Consider the following 20,956-nt stretch of genomic DNA (forward strand, 5'->3'; position numbering starts at 1 on the left):
ACCCTTTAGATGCAAGGGCATATTTGGAAGAGTGCGCGTCTGCACAGATGTTTATCTACTATGGAATTAGTGTAATCTAATGATCTCACAAGTGCAGTAGACAAAAGGGGAACAGAAACAGGACCTCTTGTTTGAGGCGCCCCCTTGTGGTAATTACAGTCTCATTGTCATAGACTACTGTACAGTTTTTCTGTGATTCCAAATATGGGGTGCCATGACATACTAGCGTGCCTTAAGGGATCACCAGGGGTAATGTGGGAAATTTCACTTAGTGGTACTTTCTCTGAAAATGATCATTTATTAACTTCGGTACAAATTAATCATTATTAATACTATATCTGCTAGTGACGAATAGTGACGGGCAAAACAATCAAATGATCAGTCTACAATAAACCTATCCATTTGTAATTAAAGAATAATTCATGGCTGCCTGCAAGTATCGCAGTTTTGTGTTCTATGGAACAAGTACGGCAGTTTGAGTGAACTGAGATGAGATTGTCATATCATTTTTTTTGATGGTATGCCGTGAGATATTTCTCTTGTAAAATTGGTGCTGTAGCTTAAAGGTTGGGAAGTACTGCAGTACTGTACATTAAATTGATTATTTTTAAATAAATTCAATTATCAATCAATTTAAAAAAAATGAATTCCCGCAACCCCCAGCGTTAGTTTTCAGGACAACACCAAACAAAAGGGAGAGGTACAGTCTCCTAGCAACAGCAGCCTCAGCCCTCCCCATGTCTGGCTCCCCTTCCTCCTAAATGTGTGCTCTGATGCATGTGCAGCAGACGTGTGAGGTATTCCTTCTGATAACACGGTGGCTGATGTTTTATTTCTTTGGCAGCTTCCTATTTATCATCTCATGTTTGGTATAATTATAAATGTAACGGTTCTCCTCCAATTTCAGGACACAGGTGAAGCCATACCCCTTATGATGGAGAGCTGCATCCGTTTCATCAGTCGCCATGGTGAGAAGATTCTTCCATCAAATGATAGGTGTTGCGCAAGCCTTTACTGCGCACCGATTGGTTGCATTGTTGGGTCATGTGACCGCTTCTGACCCGAGCAGTCTTCGATTGAACAAACTACAAATCCAATATCCAGCATTCTAATCCTGAGAATGAAAAATGGATGTGATGAAGGCACTGTGTGGCTCTCTTTGTTGAAGGTATGCAGCATGAGGGCATTTTCAGAGTGTCAGGTTCCCAGGTGGAGGTCAATGACATCAAGAATGCATTTGAGCGAGGTAGCGCTACAATTCACTCAAAATATCAGCCTTTTTGCAGCCACAGCTTTTTCCTTTCAGCTTTGTTTCTCTTTAACTTGTGTGGTCACAGGCGAAGACCCACTAGCAGGAGACCAGAATGACCACGACATGGACTCCATTGCCGGTGTCCTCAAGCTCTACTTCAGAGGACTGGACCATGCCCTTTTCCCAAAGGAAGTGTTCCATGACCTCATATCTTGTGTCTGTAAGAGTCACATCCGCCAATCTCTTTTGTACTTGGTTTGTTTTTACAACTTGGTATTGTGTGACTCATCTCCCGGGTGTCGTCACTGTTACTTTTCAGCCATGGAGAGCCTCCAGGAGCGCGCTGTCCACATTATGAAAGTGCTGCAGTCTTTGCCAAACAAAACCCTCATCATCATGAGATACCTGTTTGCCTTCCTAAACCAGTGAGTAGCAGGACGTACACACACACACTTTCTGAGATCTGATACGATATCCTGGAAGAAAATGCCCACATCACTACAGTTTTGACTTTCAGAGAGCTCGAGACTTAACATACATTATTTATATTGTTGTTTTTCCTGGCTGTTTGTACTGGCTACGTCATGCTGAGAGGTTTTCCAAATATTTTGGTTTTCTTATTTATCGTAATTTCCGGCTTCTATTGAACCCTGCGGTTTATGCGGTGATGTGGCTAATTTGTGCATTTTTTCTAACGGCCGCAAGGGGGCACTCGAGCAGAAATGTAAGAGTCTGTACGGTGGAATATATGTGCCGACTAAGTGACTTTTACCTGTATCGCCCGATTAGTGCTGCACTAGCGTGTTACTGCCGTGTCTCAGTGATTTTTACCGGTATGTTTTTTTTTTTTTTTTTTTTTTAAACCAGCCCTGTTACCACGGCGTTAGCGTTGCGGCGCTAGCGTTACCGTAGCGGAGCTAGCATTAAACTCTCTGTGTACAGTCTTCGTAAATATCTCGTGTTTCAATGTGCATTTCAATATGGGCACTTGCGGCTTTTACACAGCTGCGGCGTATGTATGTATCAAATGGTATTTCCTTTACAAATGTACTGGCTGAGGCTTATAACCAGATGCGCTCTGGAGGCCAGAAATTACAATAAATTTACAAGCGGTATTCAAAACACTAATTTGATAAGCATCAGTTAATAAATTTAATACAGCGCAGATATAGAATCTTAATAGTTACAACAAACATGTTGAAGGACTATGGCAATAGCGCAATTTTTTACTGCTCAGTAGAGTACGGTATGGTAGATTGTGCTGCTACATTTTTTTCTTTCACCTGAATACTGTCACACAATGGTTTTTGTTTTGTTTGTTACTGGCACTAAATCCCAAAGGGCATCTGGGCCTGACATTGGTATTTTTTCCTCAAGCACATTCTGCTTGCACACATTTTTAAAATGCGAAATACAGCAATAAAAAAAAATGCAAAATTGCCTTGATTTCTGGGATGAGGCAAACATCCTGAAATGGCCAAACAAGGACCTCATAGGAGGTTTTATTTCCATTCAGTTCTTGAAAAGAGATTTTTACTCCCCCCGCCCCTTCCTTAAGATGATTTATAGCCTTCTATCATATCCAATGTCTTGATGAGCTATGCAGACTTACATTCCCTGCAAAGCGAAACTCTCTGAATGTCCCCTTTTCTCAGCTCGGGTTTGTTAGGAGCCATAAATATGCTTGTTGATGCCGTATTTGACATCAAAGAGAGAGTGCAAAACAAACAAATACCCGGGTTTCAAGTTGATCACATTTGATTGCAAAGGGAGTGAAACCTAAATGGTTACCTGCAATGTGAGACTCCTGAGTAAACAGAGTCCAGACAGTCTTGTGGAGACAGAAGAGGAGCTTCATCTCTGACCTGTTTGATTTACAACCACCCTAGAGAGCCTGCTTCTTCTCAACACCATTGCTTGTAAATGAAGCGAGGCATTCATCCCAGCATTGGAAGAGTTTACTGCAATTTGACACACACACAGCCACGCGCGTGTCATCAGAGGTATCTCACGTGATGAAATGCAACAATATGTGCTTTTATTATATTAAAGACTATCTGCGATTTGTATGCAACCTGTCCTGTCTGGACCTGGCCTCTCACCCAGTGTCAGCGAGTGTATGGAGGCCAAGCGATGTAGAAAACAGATGGATGGATATTGCACCATACAGTCAGTATGCATAAGAGACTATTATTCATTGAAATTGTCTTCTTCCCTCTCCACCCAGTTTGTCCCAGTACAGTGAGGACAACATGATGGACCCTTACAATCTTGCCATCTGCTTCGGCCCCACTCTGATGTCTGTACCGGAGGGCCACGACCAGGTCTCTTGCCAGGCCCATGTGAACGAACTCATTAAAACGATCATCATCCACCATGACACCATTTTCCCGAGACTCCAGGATTTGCAGGGCCCCATCTACATCATCCCTGGAGCTGGTGATGACTTCTGGTAAGGCCCCGGAGAAGGAAGGGCAAGCGGGTTCAAACTCAAGTTGTTAAAAAGCTACTGCATCTGTTCAATAACAAGAGGAAGTTTTTTTTTTGTTGTTGTTTTTGTTTTGTTTTTTGTATAACAGTGCGGCCAGAAAGAGGCAGTTGTTAGATTACAGAGCTGCTGAAGGATAATTAACGGGATGGCTCAGCTTTTCTTCCTGGTTCTGAGTCAGGGGGCTGTGAGGATCAGTTTACCCCCACATCAATTCACATACACACATATAGACAGACAGATACAAATACACAGAGCGATCAACTTGTATTTTTACCGTACTAACAAACCACATTAACAGGTGTGAATGTGTCAGTTTAGTTGCTAAGTGACTGGGAAGTAATTCTCAAGTTCAGATTTGACTTCTACCCCGAACTCAAATTGCACCACAGTTTGTAAATTTGTGTTTTTTTTGTGTAAGTGTAATCAAAAGTGTTTGGTTGTTGACTTATAAATTCAGAAAAGAAATTTCTCAGACACACATTCACACTAATCTTCAATAAGAATGCTGCGTGCAAAAAGTGTTAATGGGTGCATAATAGCATCACCATATCAACAGATGAAAGCGCCAAAGTACAAAATGTGCAATTGGTTGAGGACAGATAAGTTACGCTTGTTGTGCTTTCCGAATGTGTTAGTTCTGTAATATTGGACTTTTTTCTGCGAGTGTCTGGGCTCATGACACCATCACATACGCAGAAGTGATAAGAGTTACAAACATGTCCAGGCATCACTGGAAGATCATAATAGATCCTCGTTGTCCATTTGGTTCAAGAGTCTTGACCTATGCATACAGTATGCACAATATATAGGATCTTATCCTATGATAGAATGGGATCTACTGTATTAACCAGCAATTATGTGGTACATGTTCAAAGTTATTTTGGCATATCTCAAGACTCCTTAGTTCAGTGAGCATCAAACGTTTAACTGCATGAGACTGATTATTTTTTTTCTGTCTGTGACTCAACTAATAGCTTTCAGACAAAAATTATGTACGACAGGACTATGGCAAAGACTATCCACTGAAAGTTACATAAAATAAGTTCAGTCATGCATCACTGTGCGCAGTTACTTCGTATCAAAATTAAGGTCGTGTTTTATTGTTTTACAGCAGTTAAATTATTTCTGTTGGGGAAAAAAAACACTTGTTCATTTTTAGTTTTTTTATATTTTACTGAATGTTACTTTAAAATTCCCTCCGCTGTTTGAGAGGTATTATGAAAGGACAATTTTTACCTTATTTCCTGATTGTATTCAACCTTGGAGGTTCCACTCCACAAAAAAAATCGTGCTTCCTTTCAGCCACCATGTTCTATGTTGATCCTACATGTGACTTAATGTGACTGAGGCACAAAATGTATTTCAGACTGCAAGTTGTCAAACACATACCAACAGTCTGATGCGTCCTCATCTGCTCTCTTTGTCCATTCTAGTGACAGTCCGCACTGCGATCCCCCAGTCGTGCAAGAGCCGGCGCCCGACACGGTTTCCGTCAGCCACAACAGCGAAGATGGTGCGTAACAAACATGTTTGATACTGTGAGAAGCCTCGTGAGGTGAAATTGCTTCTGGCACTAGCTCATGAGATCTCCTCTAGCACTGTGCAGCTGAAAGCTTTTCCGCCAGCTCACATCCTGCTGCCTGTTTATCCTGCTTGTTCACACCTTGTGTATTTATTTTTAATGTTTTCACTGTTGGCCCTCACCAAACACAACAGCACTAACCTACGCTGCATCGCTCTTGCTTCCCACTCTTGTCTTTCTCTTGTTGTGCACTCTGTCGCTTCCTGTCTCTCTCCACCTTCCTCTCAACATCAGGCACCTTGGCTGTTTCAGAGTCTGATCCAGTTGAAGCCATCGCTCGGTTCGACTATTCCGGCCGGACCAGTCGTGAGCTGTCATTCAAGAAGGGTGCTTCGTTGCTTCTGTACCAGCGAGCATCTGATGACTGGTGGGAGGGGCGACACAATGGAGTTGATGGACTAGTGCCACATCAGTATATTGTGGTCCAAGACATGTAAGATGTGTACACTCGCTATGCTCGATGCAATTAGACAATTTTCTTTTTCCCGCAAAGAACATCACGGTGTTTGTCAACCCCGAATGGAAACCCCCATTGCTCTGTCAGCCAAGAAAAGCTCATTACATTTAACATCTTGCTTACCTGATCTATTTTTGTTGCCGTCGTGGTATGTTTATATCTGTGTACAGTTTTGAAAGTTCACCTGAATGTAGAGTAGATGTATGAGATGTAATGTGTTGACACCCGGCCTTTGAGGGGGATTCCAGTTGTGGCTAATTCCTCTCAAGATGCTTTGCAGTTTAGAGCCCATTGAGGTCTGAGGGGATATTTGAGTCAGCCTTAATGTACAGAAAGCCAATTTTTAGCAATCATAGTTAAAAAATTCTTTTCGCACCTCTTTTATAGCAAGCTGAATCTCATTCAAATGGGAAGTTGAATCTATCGCAAGTGTTTTTCATCTGTAGAAAAAAAAAAAAAATGTAACGGTCAGTAATTTATGTGAAATGGGAAAGTGTTGTCTTGTAGAAGCAATGTATACGGTAACTCATTGTCATTGAGTTGACACGAGAGAACACCAGATCTATGATTTGATTATTTTAGGAGTGATGGCGGTCGTGGAAGCCCAAAATCTGACGTGGACACCAGGGACCAGCTGGAGGAGAGGGTTTCCACTCGAGGCAGTGCTGCGTCTCCCACAGGCACGCATGTGGCCGACATCTACCTGGCCAACCTGAACAAGTGAGTGTCGCGTGCAGACTGTACAGCAGGAGTACAGAACAATCACACGTTTTTGTTCGCTCGCACAGGCCAATTACACTGAAACAACGCTTTGGGCACACTTCTGAGTGGGGTGAAGCGGAATTAAAAAAAGATTCCTGGTGCACACATTTGGTCTGATCAAAATTTGCCAGGTAAAAAAATAAAAAAACACAATCTGTTTGATGCGTTTTGCTCCCCTTTTTTAACCCTTGTCTCTATCTTAAAGGGGAAATCCAGTGCTTTGCATGAACAGTGTATCAATAGGTCATGTAATATGTACCCTATTTTGACAATGTGATGTTAAATCCTCTCTCATTTAATAGTGTTTTGAGAAGATTTTTATTGACAATGATGAATTTTCAGGGGCGCTGCCATTTTCGCGAGACACATGATCTATGTGCGCGTATGTGACGTGTACCGTGCCGTTCCAAACGCTGGATTACATGGGACACCATTATGCCCAGCGCTGATTTCTCGGATTTATCCTCATCTGATAGAGAAATAGCAGTATCGGTTGATCCGGAAGACGGAGGAATACTTCCATACAGATTTGAACCTGTGGCTGTGATTAATGTTGAATATTCCGATGGTTCTTCGGGCGGAATGATGCAAAGTCTGACGAGCGAGCTTGGCAGCAGGCCGCGAGCCGAGCTTTCAAGTGGCAGAGGCCTTTAACCTAGATTTGGCGTCCGGGGCTCAGGCCCTCCGGCAGCTCCGTTAGCCCCGGACGCTCGGTTTGGTGAGCACCAGCATTTGTATGATTGCACCTGAACAAACAAACAGCACTGCCAGAGCAATCGTGATAAATTTTGTTTCAACCACTCTCAGCAAATATGAACACACGCTAGTCAGTAATACTCTCATTCAGGATGAGGAAGCGACCAGAGTCCGGGAGCATCAGAAGAACATTCCGAAGCTCAGAGAGTGATAGTCCAGGGGCCAGTGGAGGCGGCGTGGGAGGGGTGAGGACTGCATCTCTTCCTGTAGGAGGCGCTCTGGTGAAGGAGTCCGCAGACAAGCGACCAGTTAGTGCTCACAGCATTCTCAATTCCATCACACGCCACTCCTCGCTCAAGACCAAGGTACTGTGGCTTTTAAGCTTTTGAGATTCAAATTTCTCCAGATAATGATGTTAACTTAAAATTGCGTGAATGAATAATCAGGTGGAAAGCCCTCAGCTGCGCAAGTCAACTCCGGCAGGACGCTCCAAGAGCTTCAGCAACCATAGACCTCTGGAGCCAGAGGTCATAGCCCAAGTAGATCACAGCTCACAGGTACTGCCACCTCCTGTATTGACATTCATGACAGTGCCCCTTCAAGTCTGCTTTCTTTCTAGTCTTAATACATATTTTACATTAAATGCACAGCAGTTGGCAGCATGGTGGATCAGCTGGTAAAGTGTTGGCCTCACAGTTCTGAGGTCCCAGGTTCAATCCTGGACCCGCCTGTGTGGAGTTTGCATTTTCTCCCCGTGCCTGTGTGGGTTTTCTCCGGGCACTCCGGTTTCCTTACACATCCCAAAAACATGGACCATTAATTGGACACTCTAAATTGCCCCTAGGTGTGATTGTGAGTGTGGCTGTTTGTGTCAATGTGCCCTGTGATTGGCTGGCAACCAGTTCAGGGTGTACCCTGCCTCCTGCCCGATGACAGCTGGGATCGGCGCCAGCACTCCCCGTGACCCTCGTGAGGATAAGCGTTGAAGAAAGTGGATGGATGGATGCACAGCAGTTTGTATAAAATGCTAAAATGTATATTCTGGATTTGTTGTATTACCAACGTTATTAGCCATTGATTAATTGAAAAATATCATTTATAGTATGCACTATATATTATGTCGTGTTTTTATTGGCAACACCTTGAAATTGTGTCTTTGTTGCTGCATTTGGGTCATGAGCCAAACATAGTATCTCATTCCTTGGTTTTGGTGATGTTATTATTTTCTATGAATTCTATGACATTCACAGTTAAATTTGAACTTTGTTCCGTGATCCCTCACCCACTGTGCTTTGTTGTGGGAAATTACAAATTGACTTAACTGGTCAGACAATTATTATTCATTTCAAATTAAAAAAATGTATACCAAGAATGCTCTTTGTGTTGCAGGACATTGAGACAGCAATGAGCTGCGCGCTGAATGAGCTGAGGGAGTTGGAACGACAGAGCACCTCCAAGCACACCCCTGATGTGGTCCTAGACACACTGGAGCAGCTGAAAGGTGTGAGTGGCGGCAGCGGCGGAGGAGGGGCCTCGGAACCTTCCAGCCCGCTCCATTCCCGCCTGCTGCGGGACAGCGAGGGGGGCTCCTCACACGCCCACCCACTTCAGCGCAGCGCCTCTTCAGCCAGCGACGTGCCCTCCTCCTTCCGAGCTACCAGGAGCCAGCCGAGGAGCCCCCTTCCCTCCACCACGTCGCCTTCCCTGTCCACTTCCTCTCTATCCTCGTCGGTTCCTTCCTTCAGAGAGCTACGTCCCCCGGCAACGAGGCCAAAGCCAGTGGTGTTCCCCAAGAGTGGCGGAGGGAGTGGCAGTCCGGCCATGGGCTCCCCGACATCCATTGTGCCCCCAACACCTCCTCCTCCGCCACCAGGGCACACGCATTCGCTTCCTCACGCCCCTCCTCCGCCACCTTCCTCCCAGGCAAATGACAAATCGTGCCCGGCTTAGCACCTGCGCTCTCCTAGCCGAGATCAAATCTGATGCTAATGCTTAAACCAGCAGCTCTTCTATTGTTGGAAGCACTTAGTTTGTCGTACATACAGTATATAATCACTAACCTACTACACACTGTAGCATTCAGACATCAAAATCCATTTTAGAGTGTCACAAGGTTGCACCAAGGGCACCTTTTCAATGATCGTAGCATGGGAAAGATTTTCACGTCTTTCACAAGGGAACAGGTCAGACGTGCTGACACATTTTCATGAGGAAGAACACAACCACTGTTTGATTTTTTTGTTTTTTTTTTTCCCCCCCCTTGAATCATTTTAAGACCCTCTCATGATCAGGATGGGTTGTTTAATTCCTAAGCAAAGACTGTGAAAATTTTGAAGCTCTTTTGAAATGAATCACTTATCTTTCTGCTTCACACATGGAAGACTAGATGAACCTCTGTATTTAAAGACGGGGCGAAATATCTTTGAGTGATTGTGAGCTTTATTTCTCCTTCCAGTCTTTTTTTTTTTTTTTTTAAATTACTGTTTGAGATCTTGGTCCTCTAAAATGTATCTAAAACAAATTCTAAATTTATGATTATTGGTGAACTGAGAGCATTTGATCTGGCAAAAAAACAGATACAACCTCTAAGAACAGTATAGAATAATGAACATTAGTTTGACTGTTGCATCTTATAGTTTCATAAATGTATGATGTCCACTGATAGTAAAAAAAGTTCCTCAGCCCTAAATAAAGCAATAAGAAAAATAGAACGCTGGTAGTTTGAGGGATCATGCTGTTTTTTTTTTTTTTTCCTGCAGCTCTTCTATGTGTAGGGGACCACTGAAAGCCAGCATTTTTTCTTCTCAATGTTGGACTGTACATGCACACGTTCTCCACACACGTGCGTGTGCTGTTTTGTGGCAGCTAAACACCATTCAGGTTGCATGCTGTGGCTGTTCGACAGCAGCTTACGATGACTAGATGGCTGATGACATTTTATGTATCTGCAATACCAGTGAGAGGGTTAACTTAAAATATATATATATATATATACAGCTTGCTCGTGTAATTATACTAAACACTTTGCAGTACAAAAAATAATTATTCTAATGCTGTTTATGATGTTTATTAATCATTAGGGTAACTGGAAGCATGGTGCTGAGGGTTGTTGAAGCGTGTTTCGAGCACAACCAATCACCTCATCCAATTTTTAAGCGCCCTTTTATTCTGACTTTTTCACAGTTTTATGGTTAAATGTGTTGCCATACGGTTGTGCGCTGCTATGTGAGCGTGCTTGGATGGATGGATGAATCCATTTGAAGGGGATGACAAAGCGATAAGGCAAATGTGTCGTCTTTTTATTCACAGGATTTTGCAATAACAATGCCACGAAACCTTTTGTGAAACGCAGCCGCAAATCCCTCACAAAGGTGACATAAGAACAACCCATTTATTGTAGTGAGTACAGCATCTACACTTAATGTTCAAATAAATCTCTGCTTCTACAGGGAAATTACATCAGGATATAAATTCATTAAAGGCCTAAAATATTTCGCCCAGTTGTGTATTATATCAGACACTGCATCACACGGTCATGTAGTGAATAATACTTGTACATTTTTGAGTTTTTTTTTTTTTTTTTTTACTTATCGCTATCATGATTGTATATTACTGTGTATTTTTTGTTGCTCTTACCTCATCACGACAACTGGAGGAACTGTGAGTGCGTGCTTGTGCGCACACAGGAAAATGTGGATGTCTGGTGGTTGGTGCGTTTGTCTGATCTCACATCAATCACCTTACACCTGAACAAAGTTGGCTTTGCGGTGAACTAACTGGGTGGGTGAGTTACCAGATTTGTTCAATATGCATTTGTGTATCTGGAAACAACTAAAGAAGAAGAAAAAAAGACTGTCAAATTTATTTATAGTTGTCTTTGTATTACTGGAGAATCCTGTGTTCAGATGTACTTTGTATATACAATGTTGTACATTACAGAGGTACACTTCTTTTTGGTACAATATTGTACAGTAATATCGATAGTGGTTTAATCAAATAGGCCTTATATAATTCTGTGTAGTTCTGTGTAGATTTTTTTTTTTAATAAACATTGCTTGCTATTATTTTTCACTTCATGTTTCATCTTTCTGCCCTAACAGCCGTTCATTTTTGGATATCAAAGCACGTACGTCACGACGAAAGCACATATTTAAGGAACGTGTTTCATTTCTACATAATACAAGTTGATTAAAGCTCATACACCATTATCCTACAACCATCTTTGTATATTCATTTACAGCTCAATCTACGGTGAAGAAAATAAGTATTTGAACACCTTGCTGTATTGCTCCCACTTAGAAATCATGGAGTGGTCTGAAATTTTCATCGTAGGTGCACGTCCACTGTGAAGAGAGATAATCTAAAGAGAAAAATGCAGAAATCACAATGTATGATTTTATTTTTTAACAATTAGTGTGATACAGCTGCAAATAAGTATTTGAACACCTGTCTATCAGCTAGAATTCTGACCGTCAAGGACCTGATAGTCCGCCTTTAAAAGTTCGCCTCCACTCCGTGTATTGTCCTGAATCAGATGCACCTATGTGAGGTTGTCAGCTGCATAAAAACACCTGTCCACCCCATACAATCAGTAAGACTCAAACTTGTAAAGTACAATTTGGGGAAGGAAAAAAAAAAAAAGTCTGGCCACGCCTGCTTTTATAATCTCTACATTGAAACCAACTCCTCACAAAAGCATCAAATCTCCGCTGTCCATATAATGGGACTGTTATTGTTATCGTCAACACCGCGCTCCTCCTGACACATAGACTTTCGCCTGTGTGCATTCATCAAACGCCTGAACATTGGACATTGTTGTTTTGTTTGCTCAATGGCGGGAGTAGTAATAGCACGGCGCATCATTGACTCGCTGTTACACTCGCTTTGTTGGCTCTGAGCACACAACACTTCCTGGTTACTATTTACGGTGATTTGGAGTGTCAAAGGTTTTTCATAGTAGGACAACATTCCGACGCTCCGCAGATGTGTCATAAGCAATAAGAATGTTATCATGATTGCAACCACGCCACAGCCTCCTAATTTGGGACTTAACCACATTTAAAGTAGGCATTTCATATCGGTGGCCCTAATAGGTTAGGTGTCTTTTCATGTCTTCTCTGACTTTTGCCCATTTTTTGACACTGTAAGTCTACACCCAGCCTCAAGTCAGCTTTCCGCTCAACTAACCAAATGGATCCTAGATTGAAATGACTTTTTTACAATGTGTCAAATTAACCTAAATTTAGTTTTCTATTTTATTTATTTATTTTTTAGGCTGTTGGCACGGTCGGTCGGTAACTTGGGAGAGCACCAACGCTCCGTCTTCACACCTCTCACGAGCACCCAGCCTCCCAGCTCCACTAATTTGGCCTCCTGCTGAGAGCCTGGAAGACGCTTGTGTGTGTCAAACTTCTTTCAACATTTTTTTCCTCATATAATCAGCTAAATTCAAATCATCATTAGTTTTATACTGGCCTTCTAAACAATTTTTCATGCATTTTTTTTTTTTTTTAGGCCTGAAATAGTCAGAATGTTGATGTAGCATTTGACAACATCTAAACTTTGTTCACAGTCTGTTTCCTCCATACACTTTTTAATCTGTTTGTAGATAAGTGCAAGGATGTTTTAAGTCAATATGAAACATTTTTCCCTATTTGTCCATTTTTCTCTCTTTTTTCCCTTGAATTACAAAATGCTTCCATTCGCCCCTGTTTATTAATTGTGATGCTAATCTCTAATTGTGTCAATGCGTCGCGACCTAATAAATTGAGCGGCCACCTTGGCTGTAGAACTGCTTCCGCATTCGCACATTTTATTCATCGTGCCTGCGCAACTCGATAGTATGGGACAAAACTAAGGGCTGAACTAAACCATGACCTCCGCGCATGGAAACCTTTTTTCGGCTTCGTTTAACTGTCGCGGGGTCCCATTTTCCTAAAACGGTCACATCAGTGCCCGTATCAACTAGGAAAACAGTTGGTTTTCCCTGGATTAGTAAAGTTAATTCTGGCAGCCGCGGGCCGGTCGCCGTTGAAGCAGGAGGAGGAGCAAGAGGAAGACCAAAGAAAAGGTTGATGGATATTGTGAGGGAGGACATGAGAGCAGTGGGTGTTAGAGAGGAGGATGCACGAGATAGGCTTAGATGGAAAAAGATGACACGCTGTGGCAACACCTAATGGGACAAGCTGAAAGGAAAAGAAGAAGTGCAACATTAGAACAAGACAGCTATGTGTGACCAAACAACAAGCCTATCCAATAAATAGGTGGCCATTTTGAGCTATGATTTTGTCACATATCTCAAACAGGAGGGATATGAGTCTATACAATCAACATTATACAATTTATGGCTTCAATTTTTATTCTTAAAAAAATTGTACATAATCCACAAGATAATTTGAGCCAATGTAGAGGACGGTTCCCTACACCGCAATATCCATTTAAAAACTACAGCAAGGATCAGGAAAAAAGAAAAAAAATGGGGGTTTGGTCATTATAGATGCCTTTTCAAAAAGGATAAAACTTTTTCCAACCAAACATGCTTTAGAAATAGCAGAGAGTAGTACTTGAGTTAATTTGTCACATTGTAAGAAGGTTATGGATTTTAAAACCATTGTTAATACTAATGTGTTTTATTGGCTATTTGTAAGATAGCCATTCTCATTCCCATTGCCAAGGCCGCTGTAGTCTGGTGACAAAGGGGGTAGTGGTATTTAGAACCCTTCCGTCTCACTCCGGTGAAGAAAACACCCCGACTGAGGCATTTAGGGGAGTGAGTCTGCTATCATAATGGCAACTAAACAGCTAAATTTTGCTGTTGGTTGTTGGATTTTATTTTTTCTCCTCGAGTGGTACCTGTGGGAACCATCCAAGGTCCTAGAAAACAAATTGGATAACTGCATAGAAAAAAAAAAATCGAATTCATTAAAATAACATGGTAGATCTGTAAATGTATAACCACATTCTTGTGACAATAATTATGCCATGAGATTTGCAAAATGTGTAACTGTGACTGGAGCTAGGGTTTATGTGTCTTCCAAATTCCTTCCTTTGTTACACTTTCGAGGTTAAAAGGGAGTGACTGCTTATTTAAACACTCAATTAGATGTAGAAAATTGGTTAAAAATTGCAACTGGCATTTCAAAATAATAATTGGGTTCTCATGGTAGAAAAAAGGTGTCACACTGACGCAGCTGTAAGGCTTTGGCCTCACAGTTCTAAGGACTGAGGTTTAGTCCCAGCTCCTCCTGTATAGAATTGCATGTTCCCCCAATTCCTGTGGAGGTTTCCTTCAAGCGCTTCAGTTCCCTCCCCCATCCCAGGAGCGTGCAACAGTGATTGGACACTTTGGAGTGTCCCTCAGTGTGATTGTAAGTGTGACTGTCGTCTATCTCGATGTGCCCCGCGATTGGCTGGCGCCCAGTTCAGGGTGTACCCTCCCTCGTGCCCGATGACAGCTGGGATTGGCTCCGACTCTCTCGCGACCCTTATGGGGGTAAGTGGCTGAGAAAATTCAATTTATAAGAGGAACGGTACCTGAAATGAAGAAGAAGAAAAAGGGATTCTGTTTTCTAATGATGCACATCAAATTTATTGGAACGGCAAACAAATTAAGAAATGTATCAGCATTGATGTGCAAAACCATTTTTGTGATTGATAATTCAAGTCATTGGCACATACAGACATCTGATGGTGATGCGGAGGTATAAATTGGGGGGGAAAAAAGGAAACCGGTTACTGTGCTTCAATAACTTGATTATTGCCATTTGTCTGTTTATTAATTAACATCTACTGTACATGCAGTTTTACCCTTGGTCGAAAGAGAAGCAGTATGGGAACGACGAGTGTTTTAACATACATCGACGCCACTGATGTTCCAAGTGAGTATAAATTGACTGATCAATTTCGGAGCAGGATTTGAGTCCTTAGCGTACAACCAACAAAAACGTAGACATTTCCATTCATTCCAGCGTACATGAATTGGACAATTGGACACAGAGAGCGTTTGTAACTGTGCGTGGACAGTTATCTGCTCACTTATGGCATTCCGGAGCGGAGTTGCTGTTGACAGGTTGGGTGAGAGAGGAGGAATCTGTGCTATGTTTGGAGACAATGTTGCGCAGTGAAGGCCAACACACAGCTACGGAGTCATGCCACCGAGGGGCTTCGAACCCTGAACGGCTCATCCCGGTATTGACACCTCCGTGTGAGACACCTGGACGAATGCCTTTGGAAGATACACTGCCCTCAAATTTGGCATTAATTGCAGTATTTCCAGCAATTTTGACCTTGTGTGGATGTTGTTGGATTCCTTGTCTGCGTGCTCTCATTGTGAAACTTAAAACGGTTACGTCACCCACAAACGAACAGGTGGCGGAGACATATCCCTTAATGGTGAAGAATGACAGTGACGACAATGATTTTCTATCTGGGTGCATTTGTTTTCATATTAGAAGTTGCTACACGATGTAAAGCTTTGAATTGTGCAAATACATAAACAGGAGGGAAATGTTAGAGTTTTGGTTAATATATTTATTATGGACTTGCAACAAAGCCAAAGTATCATCCTTGCTTCGAAGAGTCTTGTTCACAGGACGAGCTCCTACACACAGTTGCAACAGTATCTTCCTAGAAGTGGCCAAGGACAACTCCATCATAACCAAAGAATGTCACATCACCAAAAACGGTACCTTTGTTCATTTCATCTGCTCACCCCTCCTTTTTGACAGTGTGTTTTCTTTAAAAAAAAAAAAAAAAAAAAAAAAAAAAAAAGTACGTGAGAAGCTGGTTCAGAACGCGTTTGGAGACTGAGCTGTTTCTCACATCCTCCTGATCAGAAGAAAGACAACTTCTTGTCTGTTATTTGTGCAATTATTCCAGCAAGTTAGGTGATAAACCTAACACTAATCCCCACTGAACCTGGGCCGTGAGGACCGCAGGTTCGCCAGTCTGCCGCCCTATTTCCGCTGCACCTCGGGATTTGCGGACCCCTGCTCCGTATGGGATGGAAGTTTCGCCATCAGCTCCGGGTCTGCTGGCTTGGTCATTGCTGGTGAGGAGTGGATGAACAATGGCTGTGTCTTGGTCGCCGCGCAGCGAGAGCCACAAGGGGGCACTCTGCTTGGGCGTCTCATCTGGCCGCCACGCAGAGGACCCAGGTAGATGGCCAAGCGGGTTCCCAAAAAAATGATTAGAGGATTAGGACTTGGACCTACTAGGTGAAGGCACTCGGGAGCTGGAAACATAGGGAGGTGAAACAAATTGACTGGGAATGAAGATAGGGAGAGGAAATTCACAGTCAATATCCGAATCACTGTCAGGCAGTCAGTCATATAAATGTAAGTCTTCCTCAAAATCAGAGTTCAACAAAATATGAGGTGGTGCGCGGGTCGCAATGACACACAGGCAGTGCGCAGTATTCCGGAGACGCAGAGGCAGTTAAAAGAAGGTCTTTATTCATTCCAAGGTTGCAAGCTGGGAGGTCAGTCAGAGAGAGCAGCAGTATGAAGGACGTTAAGCTTACTGGGTTGGTCGGAGGACAGGCAGCGGTCGATACACCAGGATCAGGAACAAGGAAGTGCTGGAACGAGGCATGGATGGCGTCGTCAGGTGGGTCCTATATGTACTGGGCTTCATTATCACTGATGAGGCGCAGGTGTGTAGGGGACCTGCACAGCCAGGGCGGGGACCGGCAGGACCATGACAGACCGAGGACACATTGTTGGTGACAAACAGAAACAAGCCATGGCCAAGGCTTCACAACCTGTAACAAAAAAAGCACATGATGTCATTTTTGGGTCTTTGCAATTACTGTCGCACCTGGATTACAAATTACTCAGAAATGACACGACCATTGCTGAACATAATTTATGATGAGCCAATGACATTACAAGACCAAATTGCATGGGCGCAGAAGCCGACAAAGCTGTTGAGCTTGTCAAGAGAGAACTCATTGATTCAGCTGTGCTAGCACTACCAAATTATGACAGGCCATTTGAGCAGACAGTGACTGCACATAACGGGTTCATGACCTCAGTGTTGCTGCATAAACACAGAGGAAAATGAGACCAGTTGCATACTATTTGCAACAATTGGATTCCGTAGCACGAGCCACTCCAGAGTGCGTTCAGGCAGTGCTGGCTGCTGCTCTGGCTGCTGAGGCATCTGCGGAAGTTGTCTTGTTCCACCAGTTAACACTGAAAGTGCCACACGCAGCTTCAGTCCTTCTGCTGGAAACAAAGATGACATTTTTGTCACCAGCACGACACTTACATTGCACCGTGACATTGTTATCACAGGGACACATCACAATTATAAGATGCGGGGGACTGAATTCACACCAGCAGAAGGCACTCCACACGACTGTGGAAGCCGCATCCAAATTTCCACCAAACCGCGACCTGACCTCATGGACACTCCCCTCCCCTCCCGACTGGAGAGGTTGTTTTTGTTGACGGATCAGCAAGCAAAGGGGAAGACGGCCGCAACAGGGTGGGATTTGCTCTTACAACACAAACTAAGGTCTTGTTTCAGGCAACACTTAACTCTGTGTGTTCAGCACTAGCAGCAGAATTGTCTGCGCTGATCCAGGCTTGTAAGATGGTTTCCAAGAAACATGTTACAATCTGGACTGACAGCCAATATGGCTGGGACTCCGTTCATGTGTTTTGCCGACAATGGTCAAACCGGGGCTTTATTACCACAACAGGTAAAGAGGTTGTTCACAAGGCACTTCTCCAGCAGGAATCAGTACAGCTGCTGGACAAAGTAGCCATTTGTAAATGTGAAGCTCACTGAGCAGGAAATGACCCAATCACAAGTGGTAACAGACTAGCTGATCAAGCACCCAAGGCTGCAGCCCAGGGAATCCCCATGGTTGACACAGCGCTAGTGAAAGAGGTAACAAAAACACACGCAGTAAATCAACATGACATTTTGATTTCACGTCAGAAAAAAACACCACTCACTGAACGCACACATTGGGAGAACAAAGGTGCTAAAATTGACAACGACGGAGTTAGCAAATTGGCCGATGGAAAACCCTGGCTGCCAAAATAATTGTTTGGATGGGCAGCAAGATTGACACATGGGTTGAGTCATGTGTCAACAGGGGGGATGGTGGCATTGACACAACAATAATATCACACACATGGGTTTACACACTTTTCTTTTCTGCTCCACAGACAGATCACCTCCACATGGGAGACCATGTCTTCCTCAAAGTGCTGAGACGACCTCGCTGGGACGGCCCCCACCAGGTGATTGCAGTGACTCCTACGGCTGTAAAGGTCCAGGGACGTGACGGCTGGATCCACCAGTCGCAGTGCAAGCTCCTCCGATTCTCTGCTGATGGGCCGAGCGTACACATCAGTGTACCGACGAAAGACCACAGTTGAAGAGAGGGTTCTCGGGAAGATGGAGCGGACCACCGGCCAGAGCCTGACCGCAGTCCTGTCAACCATATATGCTGTTTACTTTCTTGCAGGGCTGTGCCTGATGGCAGGTGGTGCACAACCTCACGGCAAGGAAAGCACCAACACGGAACAGTTGCCTAGTCGTAGACTGTTATCTACGTCCACTCTGGGAAACCTACGGCTCCTGATGGACAGAACGGGGACGATGATTAATGTAACTTCCCTTTCTCAAGAACTTTCCATTACCATCCCGCTGGACCAATTACAGTCCCGCCAGACAAGGTTTAGCAAAATCTTAGCGGTTCCTGACTATTTGGGTGCAGATTTAGAAGAGCAATATACTGAAGTAACTAAAATGAGTCAGTGGCAAGATTATTGGTTTTATCTAATGAGTGCCCATGATGCAGATGATGAAAAATGGTTGTCTTAATCGAATTATGTCACTTCTGTTGATGGTGATTATTGGTCAAATCCACATAAGAATCAGGGAGCTTCAAATTGGCACAGCAAAATATCTATCAAAGTGACAAGCTCTGATGAACCCACCATAAGCATTTTAGACATAGAGCAACTATGTCTAAAATGCTTGGTTGCTCTCTGAATTTTCAAATTTACTGCAGATTGATTTTTGTCAGCTTTGTGTGAAGTAATAACTTCCACACCATTTTTAACATAATTTTTGGTTCAAGTCCTATACACTAAAATAGTCGAGTCGGCGCCTTTTCAAGTCAGTCCCGTCTGATTTAGTCATTCTGTGTGGTGTTGTCTCATAATGTGAAGGTAGTAGTAAATCAGTGTTTTTTGTTGTTTTTTTTTTCCTTTTATTTTTCTCTACTACCTCTTGTCTTTTTGTGTCTCGTGTCCTTTCATCATCTTCCTTTCTATGGAACAACAGATCTTCCTCTCCACTTTCTTTATCTTTCTTTTTCTGACTCCTTCTGAACATTTTGTTATCAACTGTTCTGTACTGCTCCATAACTCAAGTCTCTACTGAGGTCAAAAGAAGCGTTTGCGAGGACAGCAGCGCCTGCCCCACATGCTGAGAGCTTTTTGTCATTTACATTTCACTAATATTCTCTCTGCCCTGGACACTTTTCTTCCAAGTCAAATGATCAATTTTCTTTTCCCCCATCGAATTTTATCCCTTTAACACATTACGTGTTAGGGAACCCTTTGAATCCATTTGCTAAATTCAGGAGCACAGTGAACCACATACAATACTACTTTTAAATCTCTCTCTCTCTTTCTTTCTTTTCCTTTTGTAATCACCATTGGGTATCATCATACCCATCTTTGGCCATTTTATTAAGGTCACCTTTTATTTCTACAATTTATCGTCTCTCAACAGGATTATTATTATTATTATTATTATATGTTTTTTTTCTTTTAGTTATTTGCTCATTTATATATATTTATTTTCCGAATTAGGGTGGTCAGTAAAGTTGTATCTTTCTAATTCATCTAATTAATCATTAAGCTAATTCATTTATCTTAATATTTTAGCTTATCTAGGGTTTGTGCCTCGACGAGTTTCCAATCCATGCAAGTGGATTTATTTCTTCCCTTTTGTTTACTGCTACTATTCCCCATTTTGAGAATTTGGAGCCAACACACTACACCTATCGTGTACTAAGGTCGGCTTTTGTATTAGACAGTGTGACTGTGAAATATTCTCGCTTAGTATTTCTCAAGCTTCGACCCAGCAGGGCGGAGAAATCTTACCTGTGCTTCTAAACGAGCTGTCACTTGAGATCCTGTCTCTCACGCAATCGTTTACACAGAGACTCACACTCTTTTTTTTCCTTTTTCTCTTTTCTTTTCTGTTACGGCAGTTTAATTTTGTTATTGTATTGTATCGATTTGTTACTGACATACTAAACTATTGTGTAACGCGGAATTTAAGTACGTACACGAGTCCGCCCTCGTTTATTTTCACAACTTTAAAACTACAGTTTACTTCCTGCTTCTTCTCGAAAACAAATCCCTCAATAGGATTTTCATGGCGGGAGTTACAAAAAGCCATATACATCAAAAACGTTTGGGGTGAAAAAACGGCTGCGTCCATACCAGCTGCCGTTTTTTCATGAATAACATATTAAAAATCATGCATTTCATGACAGTGGACTTTTAAAGATGCTCTGACCTGCTCCATGTCCTAGTGGTGTCCAACACATCCTTGTATCTTAGCGCACAGTTTTCTCCAATAAGAGACTTCACCCGCTTGATGTGCGAGGACAGGTGGATTCTAAGAAAGATGATGAGATAAACAGATTATGCCGTAACATTTTCAAGTTGAGGGGGGAAG

The 20,956-nt window shown here is 42.8% G+C and overlaps 1 protein-coding gene and 1 long non-coding RNA gene across 6 annotated transcripts in view; both read left to right on the plus strand.

Annotated features, from left to right (window-relative positions):
• The window catches only part of srgap2 (SLIT-ROBO Rho GTPase activating protein 2), a 68,376-nt gene extending 57,065 nt beyond the window's left edge, over positions 1-11,311 (plus strand). The window contains exons 13-23 of one of the 2 annotated variants that reach the window (XM_061831913.1): positions 908-968; positions 1,169-1,246; positions 1,338-1,472; positions 1,572-1,677; positions 3,480-3,704; positions 5,177-5,256; positions 5,560-5,758; positions 6,365-6,502; positions 7,392-7,605; positions 7,687-7,797; positions 8,630-11,311. In XM_061831913.1, the coding sequence (XP_061687897.1) occupies positions 908-968; positions 1,169-1,246; positions 1,338-1,472; positions 1,572-1,677; positions 3,480-3,704; positions 5,177-5,256; positions 5,560-5,758; positions 6,365-6,502; positions 7,392-7,605; positions 7,687-7,797; positions 8,630-9,190 (1,908 nt within the window). In that variant the 3' untranslated portion in view covers positions 9,191-11,311. The remainder of the gene's footprint in view (positions 1-907; positions 969-1,168; positions 1,247-1,337; positions 1,473-1,571; positions 1,678-3,479; positions 3,705-5,176; positions 5,257-5,559; positions 5,759-6,364; positions 6,503-7,391; positions 7,606-7,686; positions 7,798-8,629) is intronic. The other variant, XM_061831914.1, reaches the window with a different exon arrangement.
• A 3,284-nt stretch (positions 11,312-14,595) lies between these two features.
• LOC133507074 (uncharacterized) lies at positions 14,596-20,788 on the plus strand. 4 transcript variants are annotated; one of them, XR_009796739.1, is made up of 5 exons: positions 14,596-14,732; positions 15,041-15,117; positions 15,189-15,923; positions 16,118-16,395; positions 18,421-20,788. It is a non-coding gene; the product is annotated as an uncharacterized LOC133507074 (long non-coding RNA). The 4 variants fall into 4 exon arrangements; XR_009796737.1 differs by having other exon boundaries at positions 15,208-15,923; XR_009796740.1 differs by having other exon boundaries at positions 15,208-15,923; positions 16,122-16,395.
• The last annotated feature ends 168 nt before the right edge of the window (positions 20,789-20,956 follow it).

This window comes from Syngnathoides biaculeatus, chromosome 10 (genome assembly GCF_019802595.1).
Source record: "Syngnathoides biaculeatus isolate LvHL_M chromosome 10, ASM1980259v1, whole genome shotgun sequence".
Lineage (NCBI taxonomy): Eukaryota > Metazoa > Chordata > Actinopteri > Syngnathiformes > Syngnathidae > Syngnathoides > Syngnathoides biaculeatus.